Source organism: Cydia strobilella, chromosome 6 (assembly GCF_947568885.1).
Source record: "Cydia strobilella chromosome 6, ilCydStro3.1, whole genome shotgun sequence".
Lineage (NCBI taxonomy): Eukaryota > Metazoa > Arthropoda > Insecta > Lepidoptera > Tortricidae > Cydia > Cydia strobilella.
Genome location: NC_086046.1, coordinates 8,384,710 through 8,409,874, shown reverse-complemented (window position 1 = coordinate 8,409,874; position 25,165 = coordinate 8,384,710). Strand labels below are relative to the sequence as shown.

Below are 25,165 nucleotides of genomic sequence, written 5' to 3'. Positions count from 1 at the left end.
ATATGATGTATTTCTGTTGCCGCTATAACAACAAATACTAAAAAGTACGGAACCCTCCGTGGGCGAGTCTGACTCGCACTTGTCCGGTTTTTTTTTTAAAGTGTGGTACGTCTGTAAGCACCTTCAGTCAGCAGACTACGCATTTGTGTTTTATTAATGGATTTTGTTTATACAATAACAATATCTTGGGGTATTTTTAGTGGAGAATTGAATAACTGATTCCTTCGCAGCATGTATCTATACTACAATTTGTTGCTTACCCTCCACGCTTGACGATAATGAAAACTGCCTATTTAATGGAAAGTCACGTTATTAGTGTGTCACTCTTGTCTGCGTCATTTTGATGGGTCGTCTAGCCGACATCATGCAATTCTGTTTGCGTTGCACAATACGAGTATGTGGCGAGACGGTAATGTTGGCTTTGGATTTTTATTCCTGACGCTATTGTCCTTGCTGAACAAGCTCTCGGTTGAAGTGAACCAGACTGAGTGTAATTTCACTGTCCGCATAGTTGTTATGGATCTCGAAGTCACAGTTACCCTGGTCGTCTGAGCGCACTACTCGGACCTGGAGCGGCATTCGAACGATTCATTTTCATCTTGATTGTCATTTCTTAGTGAACCAAGCTTTGATACAATAGGTTCGAGTGAAATGCAACGAAACTAATATCAAATAAGAAAGTTCAAAATTAAAATGCCGCTCCTGAGCTCGGTATAACCATTGAAAACTATGAAAAGGCACGGCATGGCCGTCTAACTCCGTCTGAGTGCTTTTCGGCTCGGCTCGCTCATTTGCGGGACGTTTTAACCTCGCGGTTGTTATATGGCATTTTTGAGGCTCACATCTGTTATATTATTTTGTGATAAACGTGGCTGGGTTCTGGCCAATGTTAGTTTTAGTGGTCTGTGTTTTAGGACCACCATAAGTTAATATTAACTATTGGCTCTGTGAATAAATGTATGGCTTCGCCGTTTAAAATAATTTAGAAAATTAAAATAACAAGAAAAAGAGAGAGAAAGAAAGTCAAAACGTTCAGTAGTTTTTGAGTTTATCATATATTATGATTATATTTAGGTTTAAGTATGTCGGAAAAGAACTAAAATATTATTTTTAGAGCAAAAAGACACTGAAATATTTAAGGTCAAATTGATTGTATTCTTTTTACCAATAAAAATCAGAATCTGATGCTGCTTTGGCTACATTCATGTGGAAGTATGTATCTAATTACCTACCGAATTCAAAATTTATAATGGAAAACACAAGGCCAACTGATATTAAATAACATACTGATATGAAACTCTTTGAAATACTAAATTACATAAAGGTAGATCTGCAATCTGCATTTCATGATGATCATAAAGTGTATAACCAGATCGGCGGTTGGCGGCTGAAATAAAGTTACATAATTGGCTCTAACTTGATTTTCTGATGCGAGAAAACGCATTGCGCTTAATTTGCTTAAGCCGATATGAATGCCACTGCTACAACTAGTTTAATATGCATGCAAACCGGGAATGTATTTCTCAGCTTGAATACTTGTACTGGAGGTTTTATGTAAGTCATATTACTCATATTATATGTATAATATTTACGGCGTAGTGGCCTAGTGAAGGACTATTCCAATATTTCATGTCTGTATCCCATAAATTTGTTTTATGTTATATGTAAGTACATACGTGCGTTACATTCGTAAAAATCTGTTATGAAGATGGATTTCGGGCTATAGGTACGTACCTATACAGTATCCGCCAGCGCCACCTTTGACTTACGTATTTTATTCTTTTTGAATAGTTGTCACTTTTAAACATGACGACGATATTGACGACGAAACTGTGGAAAGTAAACTAGGAGGTTGGTACTAGTAGGCCGAAAATGCGAACGAATTTACGAATGTCCAAAAAGTGACAAATTTGGGAGTTGGGTTGGCTTGGCATTCAGTCCGGTTGTCACTTTTTTATCTCTCCGCGTAGGGTAAAGGCACCAGTGCTCAGCCATGCACCAGTGGCCAGCCTTTCTTGCTTATTTTTGGCTGTAATTATCAAACCTTTTCTAATTTACATGTCAAAAGTAGGTGATATTATAGATTGATAAACTATTAATTGAAAAATAGTTTAATTTTTAAAAGAATTGTCTAGCATGAACCACAACACTACTTCAAAAAAGTGCTGTCTTCTGACATGAAGTATCATGTGATATGCGCTATTTTTTTGGAGTGTCACATGGTATTTTGATAAGTCGTTAACAGCCGAATTATGTTATCTTGTTAAATGAATTTGGACTGCATCACATGATTAATACTTATTCTATCTGAAAAAAGTAAAAAATGAATATAAATCCATATAAAAGTAACATTTTTAAGGCGGCTGGCTATTGGGAACTACTTTTTTGTATGAAATCCAATAGTCAGCCTCCCTTGGCTGACTACTGGGTTTATAGCAGTAATTTTGAAAAGGTCGTAAACCCAGAAGTCAGCCGGGGGAGGCTGACCATAGGAATCAGTACTTTTTTTTTATTTTCAAATGAAATCTAAGTCCTTAAGCCGAGCACCTTTAAATATTTACATTATTATAATTGTATTTGATTTAATAAGTAACTACCCAGTAGTCAGCCTGTGGCTGACCAGTGGACATTGACATCGCGGAACTCAGAACCCACAAATCAGCTGTTAAAATGGGATGGCTGGGCACTGGGTACTTAAAGCCTGTCTATTGGTACACAGGAGGCTGATTACTGGCAAAAACGCTCTTTCATTATATTTAATTAAATATCCAAAAGCAACGTTTAGAAATATTTTATTCTTTACAAAACTTAAAGTATATGAAATTTTTGAACAGTAAAAACTTTATTAATTCTTATAGGTCAATTAGTAAGCAAATTAAACGATCTTGAACATAGAAATTTCGTAAAAAGGCTGACTACTGGTGCCTTTACCCTATGTTTTGTTTATCCAGTGCAAGGGTCGGCAAACAGCGCTCCTTCGTTTCGGTATATTATTCGGCTCTACTCAAGTTTGGTTACATCCCCTAACTCCTGAATAGTTTATTTTTCCTTTTTGAAGTTTACCAACCTGTGTTAGTGTATCATGGGCATTTGAGCAAGAGTTCCTAGACCGGTGAGAAGAGAGATAAAAAAAACCGGCCAAGTGCGAGTCGGACTCGCACACGAAGGGTTCCGTACCATTACGCAAAAAACGAAAAAAAAAACACGTTTGTTGTATGGGAGCCCCACTTAAATATTTATTTTATTCTGTTTTTAGTATTTGTTGTTATAGTGGCAAATACGTTACATCATCTGTGATAATTTCAACTGTCTACTATCACGGTTCATGAGATACAGCCTGGTGACATACGGACAGACAGAGACAAACGGACCGACAGCGGAGTCTTAGTAATAGCGTCCCGTTTTTACCCTTTGGGTACGGAACCTTAAAAAAAGATGGAGAGATAATTGTTAATTTAGTATAAAAATCCATTTTTTAAGGTAAAATGCAAAACAGGAAGCGCGTTCTCTAATAATAAAAAAAACAATCATTTATTCAGGAGATATATACCCAATTTTACAACTTTTTTTCTTCTGCAAAACTGCAGGCCAGTTTGTTGGGAGAGGGAACTCCCTTAAAACATAGATAGAATCAGGTGGAGCAGGAAGAAATGCCAACGTCCGCTTGATCCAATTAAACTATTACTTACACCGAGTGTTATGACAGTGATTACAGCATAGCCAACAATTTATATCGGCGATCGCTTGTCGCACTTGGCTCGTCGATTATTGTGTGCTATTAATGCGATAACCATACCGATTAGCCGGACAGCGCGCCGCCGCCGCGCCGAAGCTACTTGCTCGAAATATTTGTGGTATTTCCTATAAATGGCGCTTACGCCATTATCAACGATGCACCGATATAAATACAATGCCGCGCGACGCTGTGCAGCGTAAGCGCCATCGACAATAAGGTCCCTTTTCATAAAAAATGCCCCATTTATTCGTCAGATAGACCTAGTATTTGATAGACTAATTCCAATAGTTGATAGCCAGTTTGCCACCTTTTTTGGATGGAATTAAGATTGAAGATGGCAATGCTACATGTAGGCATTACTAAGACTCCGCTGTCCGTCTGTCTGTCTGTCACCAGGCTGTATCTCATGAATCGTTGATGCGAACTATCTCATGAATACGAACGGGTTACACTATTTAGCGTGCGGAAAGTTGGTTTTCGCGAACTAGTGGCTTTCACTTTCCAATTTTTTTTAATTTATACTTGTTCCAATTCATGACTACTTATCAATGAGTATTAATATTAGTTTCCTTTAAACGTCGTAATCAACATAAAAAGTATACGAAAAATATACACATTTCATATTTTATTACTTACCTCTTCATCATTATAACACGTTTGTTTTTTTAAATTTAACATTGAAAAACCGTTCTTAGGAAGTTGTCTGAATGGAACGGAATAGCTATGGAAGGTAGAGGTGCCGAAACGCCTGTCAAAGAAGAGGCGTTTTTTCTTACTCCAAGCATGTTTTAAGTTTCCAAAGGCAATATTCGATATTGTTTTTATTCCTTACTTATTGTTTTTATTATTTTTTCGCAACTGTATTAAAAAACGTCGTTCGATACACGTACGGAAATGTCATTATTCACTCGTCCCGAGTCTTGCACTCGTGTAGTAATGACATACTTTCCGCACTAGCATCAAAATGTACTATTTCGCTTTATAGGTAGTTTATTATAACGATTCGTCGGCAAAGCCCTTTAGTACCGTTTGGTAACTAAACATTGGCAATCAGCTTCGAAACGGGAAAGAAATACCAATTCGTAACTGGCTTCAAATTGGGACTTTTCCATTACCGATTTGTAACCACGTTTGGTAACCGGCTTCGAAACGGGAAAAATAAATCCCGGGTTGTAACTGGTTACAAAATGGGACTTGAATTACGGATTCGTAGCCACGGTTGTTGGAGTTAGGTGGTTCGTCGGACTGTTTCTTTTCAAAAAATATTCCCTTCACAACTAAGCGGAGCCCCGCTTCGCGGGGCTCTTATTCCTGGGCGGTTTGCCCTTCGGGCGTTTGAAGCTACCTAACGAACCTATCCTACCTACCTATTGATTTATTGTAATTTTGGATTCCCATTTTGTAGCCAGCTACAAAACTTATTTACCAAACGGTAATACCACTCTGGCTGGCCCAATTCGTAACTGGCTACATACAGTGCATTTTAGATTCCTGTTTTGTAGCTATTAGTTACCAAACGGTAACACGCTGGCCCAATACGTAACTGGCTTCAAACTGGGAATCTTGATTCCCATTCTGTAGCTGGTTACGACAGTTTGATTACCAAACGGTACTAAAGGGGCAAAGCTTTAATATAATCGCTTTTGCTTTAAAAGTTAACAGCTTGAATTTAAAAGCAATGTCTAAAGCTTTCATACTAGTATATATTGAAAAATGGTTAGATTTTAAGATTTAAAATCCATGCCTGACTAATATAAGTACATTTATTGGCTGCGATCAGTGGTGTTCCGGCAGGTGCAGTATATAGTTACTGATATTATACTGTTAACTTATTACTATTACTATTACTACTACTAGTTAGGTACCTATTGTTCGTTGAAAAGTGATTTCCTTGTACCAGGAAAGTTAGGAATATCAAAGTTTACAAAACATTGTACACACGACACACATGTTCAGTTTTCATTGATTGATTGATTGATCATTTATTTGTCAATAGTGGGTTTACAAAGAAGTCTTAAAAGTTAAAACTATTTACAATATGTAAGTACACAGTGGAGTACAATGCTGGATGTGCTCATAGAGATGGGAGTGTTTTAGATACAAAATATTCATCTAGATGGTACAAGCTTTGTTAAGTTAGATGACAAGAAGTCGAAACCGTTTCATACAGAACGAGGAACACCTCGTTCTGAAAAGACGACGAACGCGTCTGACGAACACACATTTGCATTCATTTGCATTTGGGTTGCATTTTGTCTCCAAAACTATTTAACTTGTATGGCGAGTACATCATGAGGAAAGCACTGGAGGACGTAGAGGTCGGCATCACAATAGGCGGCCGTAAGATCAACAACCTGAGATATGCAGATGATACCACTATTGCAGCATCTAACGAGGAAGAGATGGCCTTTCTGCTGAAGAAAGTGGAAGCAGAGAGCATCAAACTTGGATTGAAAATCAACCACAGTAAAACCAAGATCATGGTTGTGGACAGAGCACAAGTCCTTCCCCAATCCAATGCTTTAGATGACTATGAAAAGTGGACCAGTTTATATACCTAGGATCCTTAATAACAAATGGTGGTGGCTGCACGCAAGAGATTCGCCGACGTGCTGGAATGGCTAAAAGTGCTATGACTAACCTCAAAAAGAAGAATCGAGGTATAGGCCTTGTTACCAAGGTACGATTAGTGCGGGCGCTGATGGTATTCTCCATCTTTATGTACGGTGCAGAAAGCTGTTGCATCAAAAGCTTGGACAAGAGCAAAATCGATGCTTTCGAGATGTGGTGTTGGAGAAAGATGCTAAGAATCCCATGGACCGCAATGAGAACAAATGAGTCCATTCTGAGAGAAATAAAAATCACCAAACGACTCTCAACAATCAGCCAGGAGAGGGCTCTCAGATTCTTTGGGCACATAATGCGATAGCCACACCACAGCCTCGAACGTGACATCATACTGGGGCAAGTTGAAGGCAAGCGCGCTAGAGGAAGAGCCCCTGCAAGATGGTCGGATTCCATTAGACAAGCATGTGGTTCCATGCAGAGGGCGGCCCACATATGTAGCCCTTGATCGCGTTAAATGGAGGGATATAGTTATTGGTCACGATCGTCAGTCATGAGGGAACGACGAAGAATAAGAAGTACATAGGATCTCCACATTGTGCATACAAACTGGCATACAAATTTAATTAAACTAGCCTAATTCCATGCATATTATATTAACTTATCTATTAAGGAACTCGCCCACACTGTAGAAATATTTCTCACACAGTCAAGCTTTCATAATTTTCTTAAATGTTGTGTTTTGCTTTGCCCCTTTAAATTCATCCGCTAACTTTTTATAAATTGCAATGCACATGATGTATGAATTTCTAAGTAGATCTCTGTCTTGTAAAAAAAAACTTAGTTTTCTTGATATATTATAGTCACGACCTCACCTCTTCAATCTAGTGTAGATTACCTATACTGCAAACGAAACTGCATCGAACATGCGGCGCGGGGTTTTTATTTACAATACTTTTGCTGGTCAAAGTAAATACCTTTATTTATGTTAGTTGTGGGTAAATAATAGGTATTGATTCTAACAAAAATAGTAGATTTTATGTAATAACGAAATTGCATAAAATCTACTATTAATTTGAAAAAAAACTTCTAAATAATAATATTGGAACTATTGTATGCCAACTGGCAGGGCCAATGGGCAGGGCATATGAGAATGATTGCCGAAAGGTGGGACTCGGATATCCTCCGCCGATATACCGACCTTCATGTCGTAAGACCTAGGACAAAATGGACGAAAGACATCATCTCGGTAGCTGGCACAGAATGGTTAAAGACAGCCCAAGATAGAGACAAATGGAGAGTGTGAGGAGGTAGTAGGAGATACGTTATATATGGTCGACCTTCACCGATACGTCTGACGGATGAAACTTATATTTTATGAAAAAAAATATGTTCCTGAACATAAATAAATAGGGTTGCCTAAAGAAATATGGTCAAGGCTATTTTTTTTTAATAAATTTTTGTAAATAATTTTTTTTCTTCAAATTTCACCGATTTGTCTGACGAACGAAATAAATTCCAATGGAAAGTATACAACTTGTACAACATGAACAAATTAGGTTGCCTATGTTTTTCCGGTCACAACCAGCATTCGCCCACTCCGTTAACAAAAAAAAAATATAACGTATCTTAGACTAAGGCTTTTACTCAAAAGGGATCTACATCAGATTAAATTAAAAATAGTTTTGAAATGTACTATGTATATGTAAATGTACTTGTAAATGATGGGAGTAATTTTTTGCAATGTGATGTGGAAATAAAAAGCTTTTCTATTATTATTTATTTTATGTATGCCAACTGACATTTACCTATTTATGATTTTCCATTGTTAAACCTACACGTCTAGGTATTTTATCTATGTACATCCTACATACACAAATAGTTACCACCAGTAATAAAAAATAGTTTCCACATAACGTAATGGTAGGATAGTTCACTACGACGGGTAAGAGATATGAAGCCCTTTTGCAATCACAATGGCCAGCCAGCCTTTGACAGTGGCTACGGAGCAATTTCAACTTGGCCCGTTATCCCGTGTAATTCGGAACTCGAAATCGCAATAATGCCGTGTTTGTCTGGTGTCTGCCTTCCATTCAGTAAAATTCATAGGAATGGGGTGATGTCAATATCTCGTCGCGAGCGTGGGACAGGTGGACCAGTATATAGGTAATATAGTTGATGCCATATAATCCCTGTGTCTGTCTGTCACCTCTTTAAGCTTAACGGAGATAGTTTAAGGCCCGGGGAAGGACATGTGGTATTTTCTATAAAAAGTGACCTTATTGTCGATGGCGCTTACGCCATTATTACTGATGATCCGATATAAATACAATGCCGCGCGACGCTGTGCGGCGTAAGCGCCATCGACAATAAGGTCCTTTTTCATAGAAAATGCCCCATATAATGATAATTTTTATCAATCATATTCATCATTCCACGCAGAAGCTAGTAGTTTGATGTATAGAAAATAAGCAATGTATTAAGGTATTATAACGAAGTTGAAATGTAATAAAAAGAACAGCGCCGTGCCCCGACGGTTCCGTATCAGTATTATTTATTTGTTAAAGAGATAATATAAAGACACACTTCAACATTTTTGTAATGGTTTTTGAGATAGAGCCCGCTGACAGATAGACAGACAGGTGAACTAACGTAGTACGGACCAAAGTTTAGTAATAGGTTCTGATTGTTACTATTCGGGTACGAGACCCTAAAAAGCTAATATACAAAAAATTACGCATTGCCTATTTTAAGAAACCTTTGTTTACTTTTATTCACATTATTCATTCATTCGTGGTCGTTTTGTATAAATTACGAGGTTTTTGGGTGCGTCCGACTTTGACTCAGATGATTATTGCTTTAATGCAGTAGGTCCCATTTGAAGGGTACACGGAAAGAACATGTCTAGTCACTTTTTGGAAAATGATATTTTCACCCCAAAATGTAGCTCTTAATGAACTATTAGTTATATCTTTTGCTACCACTGTATAATATATGTAACACAACTTTTTTTTTGTTAAAATAGACCTAATCACGGAATTACCATACATTTTGACATGGTTCCAAATTTTAAAACCGCGATTATTCAAAATCTTACTAAAGTGACTAGACATGTTCTTTCCGTGTACCCTTCATTTAGATTCACAAAAAGAGAATCGACTGAGCAGTGAGCACGATGAATAAAATAAAACAAGCCTATTGTATTATTTGTTTAAATAAAAGCATTAAGGTGTTTTTTATTAATTAAGCACATGCTTATTTAATTATTTATTGAATTTTAAATCAGGCAACGAGGCCCATACCTTAGGCCTATATTGGTTTGCTTGAGGCGTACTACATGGAAGTGATGGTCACAATAGCAGGCCGCGCCGCGACGCTTGCCGCGGCCGCGTCTGCTGTGCCGGGGTTCATTCACCCACCGACCGTGACCCCCCCTACCCGACAATTTCGCAAATCATCCAACCAACGAGAACTCATTTTGTATTTGTCTAGCCTTTTTCTTCTTTTTGGGCATCCGTGCCCCATGTTGATGGCAATCCGATTAACCTCTCAATCAATTCCAGATCTGGGCGGATGCCGAATATTGTATCTTAATATTATGGTGTTTCATTTGTTCTCTAACTGTAACAACGTTGTCTCTGTCAGGCTTGAGTAATTACTAAGACGTGCTAAGTTTGAATACTTTGAATCGGGGTTTAGACACAGATTGTTCTGTTTAATTGGCATTGTGGATCTGTTTCAATGTTATTTCTGCTGAGGAGCGAAATATATAATGTTAATTAACGTAACTGGGCCAGCTCAGCCGGCTGGCAAGTACATCTATTATCTACATATATTTCATTCTCTACTCCCTAGTAGCGGGAATTTTACAAACCCTTCAATTGTGTTTATGTATGGCGGCCGATTCCTTATGCCTTACTCCATAAATAGGGAATCTGTGGAACTCCTTTAGGTTAAGTTAGCATTAGCATTTGTAATATTAGACAACTCCGCAGATTATGTCGCTGGCAGTGCATAAAATTTAATTTGGTCTAAATATATTGCTATGGTAAACAATTTAAAACTATTTACGAAGCGTGTGGTTTATATATCGTGTTCCAACCTTACGCAACAGAAATTAATGTGTACCTAACTGTCCTCACCCAACACATGCACAATACACATTGCTGTATTTGCTGTATAGAAGTTCTCGTATACTATACTTGATTTAATACCTAACGAATAACACTAATAACGTACGTGACGTCATTGTTTTTATTTGCAGGCATTCTGCACATATATTTGGCGTTTATTTTTTTATTTATTAACTAGCGATGAAATCTGTTTTTCGCTCCTTAACAATAATCAAAAAATCGAAAAAAGTCAAACGTAGGGGCATAACTATGGTTGTAAAATATTTTCCATAAAGTCAATATCCAGAGAGGAAAATGGGGACTACGTTTGTATGGAGAAGCGGCCGTCCCCTTTTCTCTTATTCTCAGTGGGTCGCGCAACATTCTGGGAATATATCGCTTCTCCTTGGCGAAAACCAGAGACTTATCAAATTTTATTGAGCGATTGGCTTTGTCCATGACATGCTCCCAGCCCAGACTGCAGACTTTGGTCGACTCGAGTGCTTGATATCAAATAATTTTAAATTCATTATAGCTACCTATGTATAATCTGTTGACATAGTTTTGTTTCATGATTAACTATTGCGGCAACCGAAGACAATATTAAATATCGGTTATATTAATATTATTTAATCGTATGGCAAACATATTGTAAAAATAGAAACAGTATAAGCAAAGATAACCGAGTGCTTAGAGTTAAATGTATAAAAACATCAAAAAATTTATATAAATGATTTTTTATATATGCATAATTTTTTTATATTTTTTTTAGTACGCCATATGACTTTGACTAATGTTCTTTTACTGATACTTGTATGCGTTAAAATTGTTAAATATCAAACGATGTCGCCAACGTCATCTAGACGAGTATAGGCCAAAAGGTGTGGCGCCATCTATTCGAGTATAACTTTTTATTGATTTCCGAGGCACGTTTTTCCTTAGACTTTACTTATCTTATACGGAGTTACATATATCTTTGGTATAGGTAAGAAATTAAAATTCTACACTACACTAAGACTATTTAGCCACTTTATGGCTTCGTCGCTCAGGGTAATCAGGTCTTCGGGAGGACCGGCAACATAGCGCGTTATAGGCCAGTCTTGGATTATGTGCTGGATGGTTTGATGGCTTATATTAATATTGCCTATTATTGACATACCTAGGTACAAATTATACCCGTACGTAGATTACGTATAACCTATAATTCAGGTAGTACAGGTACCTATAGGGAATCTACCTAATATTTACTGGACAAGATTCCGAAACCATTAACTTTAATTCAATTCTAACGATCAAAAGCCTGCTGTTTGGTTCAAACAAAAAGTTAACGATTCTTTCGTCTAACAGTAATTAATGCTATAGAGACCTGGGGCGTCATTGCAATAGCTTACCTACCGACCACGGGCGAGTCGAAAGCTAAGGCAATCCAGTATAGAGAACTTTCCGATTACGCATAGTTATTACGACTCTTGAGATCACGTTACACTGGTCTTCCCAATGATTAGACAAGAGAGAATTCCATCATGTAGTGTGCATTTGAGTGTGAATGTAATCGAGCCGAGAACACTGGTAGAGGTTTATTACAAAAGCACTTTACCGTTTACGGTGCCGCCTATTAGGCGTCTTAGGTTAAAAAGACAGAAAAAAACAAAGTACTTACTCGCGTTTAATATTTAAAAGTGAATGCAAAAAAGAATGAAGTAATACCACAGCGAGTACAACTTGGATGAGTCATGCTGTGCTGAGTACGTATTAAGGTAACGCGGTAACGGTTTTATGACGGTGCCCGATTGATCGATTTGCGGGTTGCATGATACAAAACTATGCAGGGGAATCTCGTTAAAACAAATCTCAAGGGAAACGCCGAGTTTGCGTCTCATGTAAGGTATCGGCTGGAGGTTTTTTTAGGTTCATGTTTGGCTTAAACAGGTTACATTTATATAAAACAAACTTACTGTACAATATTAAGCATAATATGATTTATCATGCAAGTGAATAACTTGCGCACTGATGAATCTTTTATCAAGGTACCTACATGGTTTTATATATACATATGAGCTTCCAAAACTAACAATCATAACGGGTTGTATAAACCAAAATAACAACCCTCATTGGACTCACTTGATCGTATCATCAAAATATTTGGCACACATTTTTTCCATGCTTAACATATTTGCTTCGTCATTCCCCTATCTTTTATTGCGTCTTCTGGATAAATATATTCCGTGTCACTCTACAAATAATATTAAATTTTATACACTAGAAAATAATTTCACACCACTGGTAATTTAACTGACGGCTTATTTTCAATTGACGACGTATTTATGTGTATTATGTGAGTAACAGATGAAAGTATTTTCGCGAAACCATAATGCTGTAACATGATATGAGTTTTTACGGCAATGTGGAATTGTGGACAAATCGATCTTGTTTTTTAGGGTTCCGTACCCAAAGGGTAAAAACGGGACCCTATTACTAAGACGCCGCTGTCCGTCTGCATGTGTGTCACCAGGCTGACCAGGCTGTATCTCATGAACCGTGATAGCTAGACAGTTGAAATTTTCATAGATGATGCCGCTATAACAACAAATACTAAAAAGTACGGAACCCTCGGTGGGCGAGTCCGACTCGCACTTGTCCGGTTTTTTTCGCATAGCTGATTTAGTATTATATTTAGTAAATTGGGTTGTGCAACTTTGACAGGACTCGGTAAAAGTTGGTCGATAATTTGAAAAGTTTCGTGCCAGTTGAAAATGTCGGTGCCACCAACCTATTTTATCTGTGCTTTAAATCGAGAGAAATACGAGAATTTTGCAAATGCACTGAGTGAGTAGAGTTTTTTCGGAAAGAGAAGTCGTAAAATGTATTAGGCCCCATAGATTCCACGACTCTTCTCTTTTCGCACAGACTCTAGTCGGCGAATCGCTGAAAAGTACCGCTGTTTAGGGAGTGTTCTATATTACAAAGCATATACTACAGTGCGCTTATCTAAATTATTCAAAGTTTTCGTCGTTGAGAGAAAATCGATACTAGGTAAAAGTAGGTAATCGCTGATTTAAGAAGCAAACTTTTTGTTAAATACTGTGTAATTGTGTATACAATATACCTAACTATAAGAAGGTGCCTACCGTAAAATCACCCGTTCCAAAATATCCTAAGTATGTTTAGGTGTTAATGGTAATTTTTATTTGAATGGCCCATTTTTAGGATGAAATGTTTCTTAAATGGGAGAAAAACCAAAAGAGCATTGGTATTGAAACATAATTATAATACGTATTGAACTTGTGTGTACGGGATCTATTAATTTGTACTGTTTTGCAAATAAACACATTTTTACTATTTCATGTGTACTCGGTTTTTAGGCTATAAGCTATATACTTGTTCTTATTACCTTGGCTTTTGTCATTTTATTTATTATTGATTGTAATTCGGTAGGATAGTAAGCTGCTTACTGATGAGACTCATAAACAGTTTTGTGGTTGTCTTTTGTTGTTTGTGTTTATTTGTATAGGCCTGAAAAGTTACAAGGTATTTAGTACTCGGTAGAATAATTTTAAGGTCCAAACTGCGTAGTATTTTGTTGTTTTAAATATTATTATTCAAAGAGATAAATTATGCTAAAATATTTGAAAACAATCCCTTTTTGTTTGTAACTTACTGTGTCATACTTAAATATAAGACTTATTTTCTCTCCGTAAATACTAAAAATAATATTTTTCATCGTGTCATCAGTGTTAAATTCTTGATTACATTGGTCCGTCCCTGGTGGGTTATATTGGTAAAAAATACGTACACCTAGTTCTGTTCGAGCCCTTAACGAATGCTAACCCAACTGTTTTCAATTTTTACCTGATTGCCAAATGAGGGTTATGTTAAGGCAGGGAGTGTTTTGGTACGATATGTTAAAAGTTGTAATTATTTACAGATGAAGGGTCGCGGGGTGTTAGTGGTGGCGAGGTGAGGCGGCAGCGTGGCTAGCATGGACCACGCGGTGAAGGCGATGTCGGCGCGCGGGCCGCTGGCGCGGCTGGTGGCGCGCCGGCGCTTCGAGTCCGCCGAGCTCGAGGAGCTGTACGCGCGCTACGCGTGCAAGCTGCAGCGGGGCTCGGTCGGCTCAGCGCTGGCGCTGTGGGCGGCGCTCGCGGCCGCGCTCGCCGCCGTCGACGCCACGCGCGGCTGGCGCCGAGCGCCGCAGGTAACGCCATACTGATGAATAATAGTCTGTTATCACACAGTCCATAGTTAACAAATATAACTGGCGATAGCGTCGCCACAAGTTCTCCGTGCTGGAGGAGATGTACGCGTGCCATGACGAGTAACACAAGCTACAAATGCGGGTCCTACGGCTTTATTTTTCTTGTGGCATTAAGGGTCGGTTGCACCAAACCGTCTGTCACCGTTGAAACGTTCACAAAGTTTTATTGTATGAGAAATTTCCTGTAGTTATTGCCTGATTACTGTAATCCGTCGAATGTGGTTGGTACAAATTTAGATGTAACATTTTTAATACATACTGCGCTTAATTATTAAGTATGTAATGTGAATACCTTTAGATTATAGTCAAATGTACTATTAAGTGGAAACTTTACGAGCTTCCAAGATATCGTATTACCCTTTTGAGAATGCCGCTGCGATACGACCGCATCGTTACTATCCAGTTTCTAGTCCTATATGACAGTTTGTAACTACATACATATCTATTAAACCAAGTTCGTTAGTATGTCACTGCAGTATTCGAGATTTCATACTAGAGCAATGGAATTTACGAGTCACAAAGGCAAAAAGCAACACAAAAGGATATTAGCTGCAGATGCTTACTTAGTTACTACCATTGTATGTCGTAACCGTCGTCAGAATGGGATTAAACTTTGCCAGATATTGATATTTTATATGTAGGTAACATTATTAGTACGGCTCCTTCGCTCGATTTAGTATGGAGCTATATGCATGCCAAGTTTCGTGTTTTCTGCCGGATGGAACCATTGTTATTATTAACTAACACATTTTCTTGCCGAAACGTATCAAAATAAAGTTCAATTAATTAGATGTACCTACTTTAAGTAGTAGTCGTGATCGATCGTAGGTACCTAAGATAAGTTGAGCGTATTATATTCTCATGGATAGTTTTTGGTTAGTAGGTAATTAAGGCAGGCCGCGAGCGCGATTGTACGTATTTCAAGTATTGTAATTGCAGGTGGGCGTGCTAAGCGCGCACGCGATGCTCTGCGGCGGGCTGGCGTGGTGGTGCGGGCGCGCGGGCGGGAGCGCGCCGGAGCGCCGCCTGCCCCGCGCCTGCTGGCTGGCCCTGGCCGGCGGCGGCGCGGCGCTGGCGGCCACGCTGCCCGCCTGGAGCCCCGGCGCCGCCGCAGAGGGCGCCGCGCACGTCGTCTGGGCCGTCTTCGCCGCCTACGCCCTGCTGCCCGTCGGCGCCCCCGTTGCCGCAGCCTTTGGCATCCTCCTGCCGACGGTCCATACTGTTGCGGCGGCGCTCGTGGCTCACCGCTTCCCCTACCATATCTGGCAACAGGTAATTATTGCAAATTAATTTGGGCTTAATGAAGTTGCGGATTGAATGTGTAAACATTAATAATAGTGCTACATTAAATCCATATCATTTTACATAACTGCATTGTGTAATAAATGGGCGTACCTAATACAAATCAGAAATATTAAACATTAATTATTACGGTTCGTTGGTCTGGTACTCTGTTAATTTGGACTGTTCTTTTTTATTTAAACATTTTTTATTGTTATTATCTAGATCCTTGCTTGGTTTCGGTATTTTTTCTAATGAAAAAGTTACGAAAGGCTTTTTGATATTCCCACAGCCCGTTTTTTGATTATAACCATAATCCAAAACGAAACGACAATAAGCCCTAGCAGGCCTATGGAACTCTCCGCGTGAGCTCGGATTTATACCTACGACTCGCTTCCCGCCGGCGGCGGGACTTAAGCTAGCCAGTTGGTTGCCACACGCGCTCACGCATGCACGTCACCGCGCGCTATGCCAAAGAAATGTCTTCGTCACGAACAAATAACACAGCTTGTAGTGTGGATGGATGCAGAAACAACAAAACAAATAAAAAATATAGTTTTTTCCTCTTTCGACTGATGAGGAAAATTAAGTAGACATTCTTAATATAGGTATTTACACCTACTGTTATTATTTTTACAATAGTTACAAGCTACGTAGGTACTATTAAATAAAATTGTTTTAAAGATGTAGGTAATGTTTTTACGACACATTTATAGTTAGATATCTACCTAAGACACCTAAGTATTTGAAAGAAGCGTCGGCAACCCTAGCGTTGTGTCGGCGCGCGCGGTGCGGGGAGCGGCGCGTTGAAGGTCACTCCATTGTATTTTTGTGTAGGTATCAAAACGGTAGAGGTATTTGCGTTTTCTTTGAGAGATAAGTATCTGTGCGTAAGAACTATTATATAATCTGTGCCCTAGTAATACATATCTAAAGATACCATTATGATTTAGAAAAAACCGGTCAAGTGCGAGTTCGTTTAACTCGCGCACCGAGGGTTCCGTACAAATTTTCAATTATCTCATGTAACCAGTAATGTAACTATAAGCACAAAAGACTTGACCAGAAGTATAAGTACTAGACATAAGTAAGGCGCCATGTATAGGCAGATCGGCTAACTAATTCGCAAGACCGGTTTCAGGGATAATTCTTTATCATGTGAATCAATTTCAACAATTTTAATTTATAAGGTGTTTTAATTGTAATCTCATAGAAATTTCAAGTAGGTATAATAAACACTCGCAAAGGTGGCAAAATTGCAAATTCAATTCGGAAAACTTTTTTGATATACATACTTTTCATGATAGAGAAACTTTTCGTGATTATACTGACGTCAGTTCTCAGACAAACCAGCACTGGCGCGAATAGACAAGCGCTCCATTCCCGCCAGTGCTGGCAGCCAGCGCTGGCTTGTCTTGAAAAACTGTTTATACGAGGCCTATAACAAGCCAGCACTGACTACGTCTAAACCTAGCTTAAAGGCTCGGGCAAACACAAGGCACGACGCAGCGCCGCGGTCGCGCGGCGCGACCGCCGCCCGTGCTAACAGGTTAGCGACGCCAAACAGACTGCGTCCCGCCGGCATCGCGCCCCGCTTCTGTCGCGCCCCGTCGCGCGCGTCCACGCGGCGCGGACGCGGCGGCCCGCGGCGGCACGCTGGGTCACGCATCAGTCGGACGTGAATGAGAAACCTTCCGCGCGCGTATGCTGCTGTGTCGGGCGCGAGTCACGCCCGTATAGCGCCGAGGCCGCGCCGCGTTCGCACGCGCGATGAGGGCGTGTTAAGAGCGCGAGGCCGGCGCGATCCGCGCGCGACCTGTTTGTACAGGCATCACGCAGCGCGGACGCGGCGCTGCGTCGTGCCTTGTGTTTGGCCGAGCCTTTAAAGTGCATGGTTTCTTCCGCATCGAAGCCACTTTTTAGGCACCCTTTTAAGCTCGTTAGCTTACGTAGTTAACCTTGGCATGCACCTGGAGTGTCGTCAGTCGTAAAACTCGTAAAAGTATATTATATTTAGCTACAAACGTTATAACACAAGTAGTAAACATAAACCTATAAAATCGGCAGTGCGAAATTTGGGCCATAAGTTAGTCTTTTGATTAAGTCGAGTACGGCCTCCGCGGAGGCCACAGCCTTGCCCTTGGCTTGAGTTGGCGCCCAACCGGGGGCTACGTTCATGGCACCCGCTCGCGTGATACCGTTGCGTCATCAACTGCCACTCGACAAAAAACGCCCTTCAATTTTGGCCAATAAAGAGCTTCTTAATGAGTCGTTCTGATAAAATTGCTTGTTTACGTCTGATGTTGTTTACGTTTTTATGTTTATGAAGATATTAGCACGATTTGTGTTAACTCATTAATTTAGTTTGATACTTACTGCAAAACTTAGTTTTACACTTTACATATAGACAGAAAGAAAAATGAAGGTCACGTACTCAAGTACTTAATGCTCAAAAACGGTCTGTCTCAATCGCTATTGTCTCTGAAATTGTGCCGAATAAATAAACACGCTAGGAAAAACATAAGCGGAAGAGCCGGTTCGTAAATGCGGAATATTTAGAAATGCCGTCACCCCATTGCCTCAGTCACATCACATTACCGTTTTATGACTAATCAATAGTGCTCGTGAATGTTTATTACTTGATAAAATCCTCTAGGGAGCATGCTTCTATTTGTTATGATTTAATGTATTACCAACGTTGGCCGTTGGCTACGTTTACATTCCAAGTTAAAAAAAAACATTGAAAGATTGCCTTTTTTTCTCCGACGAACAATAAAAATTGGGCTCGAGACTGGTTTCCAATAGTAGACACATATGTTATACATGTAAATGTGTGCCCAGGCGGTCTAGACCTTCTGATGTCTTATTGCTCTTTTTGCGATGCATTTACGTAACCGGGAGGTTTTGCTCTGCCTGGTCTCTTTATATTCCACTTATCGCCGGATGGCAGTGACGTCTCATTTTCGATACAGAAGAAAAATGTTCCTATTGTCGTGCAATATACCAGACAGTTCAAGTCGTTTACAGTTCTGTAGATTTACATTTAAACTTACAATAATTCGTTTGCAGGTGGAGTAAGAGTTATGTATATTATCCACGCAGCATATTATGCAGCATTATTCAAAGTAACATCTGGTTAGCATAAACTGTTCGGGTGCTTTCATTACTGCAGCAGATACATATATGTATACACAATTACACACGCGCGTGGTCGAGGGGAAATTTATTCCTCACCAGGAATGCTCCCGGAAGAATTTCTCTGTTGAATGATCGATTTCAGCTGGTTGGGTTATTCCTGTAACATTTCTAAAGGACAGGCCATGGTCTTAAGTAGTTTTAACGCTTTAATTGGTAGGCAAGATTCTGGGCAATTAGACGCACAATACTATTCCAAGTATATTTCTTTATTTGTTTCTAAACAAGAATTTGTATACCTAGCTTTCTGAAATATTAGCTTATTGTAAAATTGTATTTTTATAAACATAAATTTATATAAAATATTTCTTCAGTTCCCGATAATCATCAGTAATAGCGCCTAATTTCTGTTTGTGACTTATATCGGCCTGACGTAGTTTTGGGCTGTACCACCGCTGTGAACATTTGTTTCACTAATGCTCTTAATTTTGGGATACCTACAGATTAGTAAAGAACCTAAACTTATGTTTGACCCGCGTATGTGTATTTTTGGTTGGTAGTCCGAAGCCTCCAAGGCAACTGATATAACATAACTTTATATTCATATAACAAAATAACCAGTAATGTTATACAGCTTGTACAGTAGTATATAGGGAACATCGATTCGCGTAAAAAATATAAAAGGAATAAGTGCGTAGATCGATCAATGTATACCGCCCACGATAAAGGACCTACCTATTACAAATCTCTTACAATTTATAGATACATTCATTGACACATTACACTACTTTTATTATACTTACAAATGTAATGCAAGAACATGTTATGTCAATAAACTAGTATTCAGAAGTGAATTTGAAATCATCTCAAGATACACATCTCTCCAATTATAGGGCGAGCGTATACATAATATAATAGGGTCGTATGGCAATACAGGTCCGAAATCCGAATGCAAAAAGTGATTCAATATGGTGCAGTTTTGCATTTGTTGTTGACAATCCTTATTGGAGCTATAATTTTATTTCATTAGTATTGTTGTTATTTTTATTTTGACGATCATGATAGAAATTCTAATATTTTTGACATTAATGCAAACTTATAATGTAATTCATTTCTTTCATGAAATAAATCATCTAATCTAATCTAATCATTTATGTCAGGAGCACTTACTTGCCGGTTCTCCAGAATGCTTACCGAGGCCGCTGTGAACTGATTTTATCATTATGTCATTTTATGTCACAAACAAATGTTCTCTGCTGCTTAAATTTTAGGAACCATAACGACCTTTGCTCGCGTTTCACAACGTTTTCCATTAATGTCAATTATGGCAGATATTATCTATGTTTACTATTAGAATTAATAGACGAATGTATTAATGGTTAAAACAATTATTTTAGAAATATTAACTAGGGAACAAATCAAATTATTTTATATTTTTTGTGTACATACTACACAATACACATTCAGTTATTAAAATGCATTTTGTGTTTAAATAGTTAATAGTTATATTGTAAATTACCTGACTGACCTAGTGTGACATTGTCATTTTTTGGGACGGTTACTACCTTAAGTACTAATAAGGACTGTCTGAGTTATCAATATTTTGAAATTAACTTAATGTATTTCTATCATTATGCTTGACTTTCGCCCACTTTCCATAGTAAGGCAACGTAGGTAGTCACCATTAGTCTTGAATCAAGACTAGTTGATCGCTTTCATTTTTGGTAGATATTAAGTGGAGTATAACTATAACAGAACTTTCATCATTATTTTAAGGCCAAGACAATTAAAAGCCGAGTACATTGAGCACCCATAAATGTAAAAAGCATTATTTTCCACAAGCTCTGAAATGAATAAGTTAATGAGATTTTATCTCGTGTGAGACGCACACAAATTAAAGGCCTTTTACCGCAAAGGCAGGAGTCAAAACGGATTACGCGTAGAAGTATTCCGACACGAGTTTCTTGCTCTTCCACGTCCCATAATAATACACGACGCGTGTGGAAATTATTCAAAGTTGATCTTTATTTAAAGGGTCGTGAAAGGTCTGTGTTGCTCAGCGATGAATAATGTCTTCTATACATGTTTATTACACTAACTTTTTTCCGAATGTATTTTTTCGCTCCTTCGACTACTTGTTATTCATCAGTTGCTAACGGTGAGAGGGTTTACTAATGTATTGCCAAAAATCTTTTCCCAAAGTATTACTTCCCAAACTATTTTACGCAAATTATCATTTGGCAAAGTTTCATTTCGCAAATTTTCATAATCCAACCTAACCTAACCCAACCTTGTACGTGAGTTTCATTTCCCAACTATGGGGTTGCGAAATGAAATGGTTGCGAAATAAAAACTTGCTAAAATTTCATTTGGGAAATGAAACTCTTGCCATAAGTTTGTTGGGAAGTGAAATTTGGCGAAAAATATTTTGGCTAAACGGCGGTATCCCCGGTGAGAGGCGTCGAGCGAGTGAGATTTGGGAGTTGGACTGTGTATTCTATTTAAAAACGATTGTTACTATTAAACAATGTGGCACTTCGTGCAAGGAAAAGCTTTGTATTTTTATCGGGCACATTGAATACAACACGTTCTGTACCGATGAATCCTCATAGGGATGGAAACAATATTGTGCTTCTGAATATTTTACCTATTCTTCAAATATTTACGCACTAGTCTGATCGAATAGCGGATATTTAAATACGATTTTATATTCAAGATCTTTTAAAAATATTGGAAATGTATTCACTAGCGCTCTGCATCTGATACCGGATTGCCGAGCGCGGATAAAATAGGGCGCTGTATTTTTATAGCAATAATGAGGAACTAGGAGTAATATTTATTGATTCATTTTTAATGAAAATTCTTATTTACACATACAGCAGGGCTCGGAAAATTACTAACAACAGAAACGAGATGCAAATTCAAGCGCTCCAACTAAGAATTACAAATACCTCTTTGCGTCAGAAAAATAATTAATAATTAAGTAATTCTGCTGAGGAAAATGTACGCTTACTAATGTCTACAAAAATGATGAAAATATTTCATGCAATTCGCTATTCCTGTTCTATCCTGACTGGATAGACACAGACACGGACTGAATCCGTAATTCTTCCGAGTTGTAAAACAACTTTGTCGGGGGCCCCTCGACAACTTTGCGACTGTTGTCACAAGCGTGCAACTTCACAACTGCTTGTTCCCCAAAATTACATAGACAACCCGTTAGTTGCCACCTGTTCTCTATCGTCAAGTAGGTATATCAGAAAGTTACCACATGTTTGCACAAATCTGTAATTTTGTGGCAATAGGAAGATTTTGATCGGTAATTATTAAGACGTTAGTGCAAAATTATCCTTATTCATAAATGACAAAGTGGTATCTTTTGCCGGAGAGTCACACATTCATGTAGCTTACTCGGCTGTGTTGTTTCAATAAAGAAGCTTGTTCATTTGAGGCCATAAAGCCGCTATTTTATTGTGTCGTTGGTGTCTCCGGTATCAGAGAGGAGAAAATAATACAAGCATGCAAAGTTGCGTTTCTTACCACAGTAGAAGTCACTATAGAGACGTTTTGATCCCATATTTTGCATGGTGTTTTGAAATTAGCTTAAAATGAACCTAAGAACAAAGTATTTTAGGTTTTTATTTTATTTCACAATAACCTAACTTTGTATGAGATTCGGAATCTTTATTCCTTGCTTGTCTCTGACAGGATTTGGAGCGTCAGAGGGTCAGTAGAGTATATAAACTGACTGGTATACAAGCGGTGACACTCTGACACAAGCAGTGACAGCTGTGAGGGCGACGCCTACGCGGGCGGCCGGTTATCAATTTGCATTAGATAACAACAGTGTACACAATAACTCACACATTACTTTCTGTTTGCTCTATCTATAGAGATAATCAATTATATTATTGATATCTACATAATACTCAGTTAACAACTTAGTGGACCACCGGGCAACGCATTACGCAGAGCAAGATAAGCTGCTTGAATGAATTGAAATGTAACATGAATACGGTAAGACAATTAAATAAATTTAATTACACGGGCTCTTGAATAAATACAATGTTTCATGCAAATAACGTAATTACCTAATCTATAGGCGTAATCTCACTCCGAGTTATCATTACACACCCTTATTCCAGTATGAATGTCCTTCTTAACGAATCCATTCAATCTAAACGTAGGTACCTAGGCGCTTAATTACAGTAATGAGATTTCACAAGTGGCTCGCTTATTTGTTGAGTTTTTTGTTTTAAAATTCAACGGCAATGCTAACACGTGCCCGTCGACCCCTCGGCTAGTATTCAATGTAAAAAGCTGTATGTATGTGGATCTAATGAACCCTTACTGTTTTTCTTTGCGCTTGCCGCCGAGCGTTAATGTTGCTTCAAAAGGTGCGTATCGCTCTGTTTCACTTAGTCGGTCGTTTCGAGTTCACCGCAAAACGAAACGTAACTGCTTCTTTTGTCAATAAACTGTTTCGGAAAACATTTTGACGTTTTTCCGTTTTAGTTGGGACGCGTAACGCGATTAGTAGACGAAAATAGCTTGCCATTTCTGAATCTGTTTTTCGCTCTAAAATGAAACTGTTTCAAAGTTGCTTCCATAAAAAAACATTTGCGCCCAGCAAGCGAAAAATGCTAAGCTCCAGTTCAATTAAATTTTGGTTTAAATTGTGCTACAAGTTTGTTTATACGCTCGGGTATAAGTGTTTGGATTAAATCCTTTACGCTCCAGTGTTTGTATTTCTTTGAGTTTATCGATCGAGACTTCAACGGAAAGTACGCTTAGAGCCACGTATGACATATTATTCGAAGCATTGATTGATAGCGTCCCATTTCCCGAACGATTTTGTGTCGAGCCACCATTTGTAGAAAATCGTTTCGCGTCTCATTTAAATAGCTTTTAATAAAATTATGGCGGGATGACCTGATAGGAATGGAGCAACTAATAAGAAAAACGTTTCAAGAATATTGAGTTAGCCGGGGCTTCTTTGCTTATTAAACTGTTATTAAAGTTTAGTTTTGCGCTAGGGAGTTTTCGTATAAGGGAGACGAAACTATTACGAACTCTACATCAAGTCAAGTGCCATTGTTTGACGCAAGGAAACGATTTCCAAACATAATTTACTGAGCGAAATTGCTTGTCTTTAATCTTAAGCCCCGCTAAGTTGTTTCACTTGTTTCTACCTAGTTATATACATACCTACATACATTCTCGTTCCTGATTCCAACTTTGTTCGCAATAATCAGCCTAGGTATTCTAAAGAGCGCAGCTAACATTAGTAGAGTTCACTGTTTATGAAATATATATTTTTTTACTTTAAATACCTACGGTATAGCTAGAACACGTGCCATGAGGTTTTTCGAGACAAACAATGTTATCAACCAAAATAAAATGCTTAAGGCTGCGGCAGCCTAGACAGCTTTTAAAATACGCATAACAAAGCGAGCACGTACTTCACGTAGGTAACTAAGTTTCATTGTTGTTCGTCTCCAAAACATCCCTTGTCGTACCGTACATGTCAGTGAATGCCTATTTCAAGTGAGCAAAATAGCGACGGCTATTAAACTCACGTTTTGCATTTCTTTTAGCAGTTGAAACGGTCGAGTTCTCAAACATCGTTACAAGTGACAAGCCAACGTTCCAAAAATATAATTACACAACCTTATTGTTGGTGTCTTAAGCCCCTTTTAGTCGGTTCAAGAACTTGCATGCGATACTTCGTTACATTGTGGTAGGTATTTGGTCGACCGACTGAATTCATTGTACTTTGTAGTTAGCAATATAACAATGTATCGAATATTGCATGCAAGTTCTTGAACCGTCTAAATGTATTTTTCACCTCAGCAGCTCGAACAAGCTTACTTTTGTCACTCCCTGGAGTGAGGAAAGTGCGACTCGTCACTCCAGGGAGTGAAACAAAGTAGGTAGCTTTTTAATTTAGTGAAGGCCATGAACTGCCACTTCATACTTCGGGGTCGGGGTCTATTACAAATTCGAAATTAATTTTAACCTTTAATATGTTCATTATGTTCTCACTACTAAGGTGAAAAATTATATGTGTCACAAGAGAGC

At 38.5% G+C, this 25,165-nt stretch overlaps 1 protein-coding gene across 5 annotated transcripts in view; it reads left to right on the top strand.

Annotated features, from left to right (window-relative positions):
* LOC134742352 (Ca(2+)/calmodulin-responsive adenylate cyclase-like) overlaps positions 1–25,165 on the top strand; it is a 132,471-nt gene that overhangs the window by 31,801 nt on the left and 75,505 nt on the right. For all 5 annotated transcript variants that reach the window (XM_063675412.1, XM_063675411.1, XM_063675410.1 and 2 more), the window contains 2 exons: positions 14,339–14,608; positions 15,608–15,940. In XM_063675412.1, coding sequence (XP_063531482.1) covers positions 14,393–14,608; positions 15,608–15,940 — 549 coding nt within the window. In that variant the 5' untranslated portion in view covers positions 14,339–14,392. The remainder of the gene's footprint in view (positions 1–14,338; positions 14,609–15,607; positions 15,941–25,165) is intronic.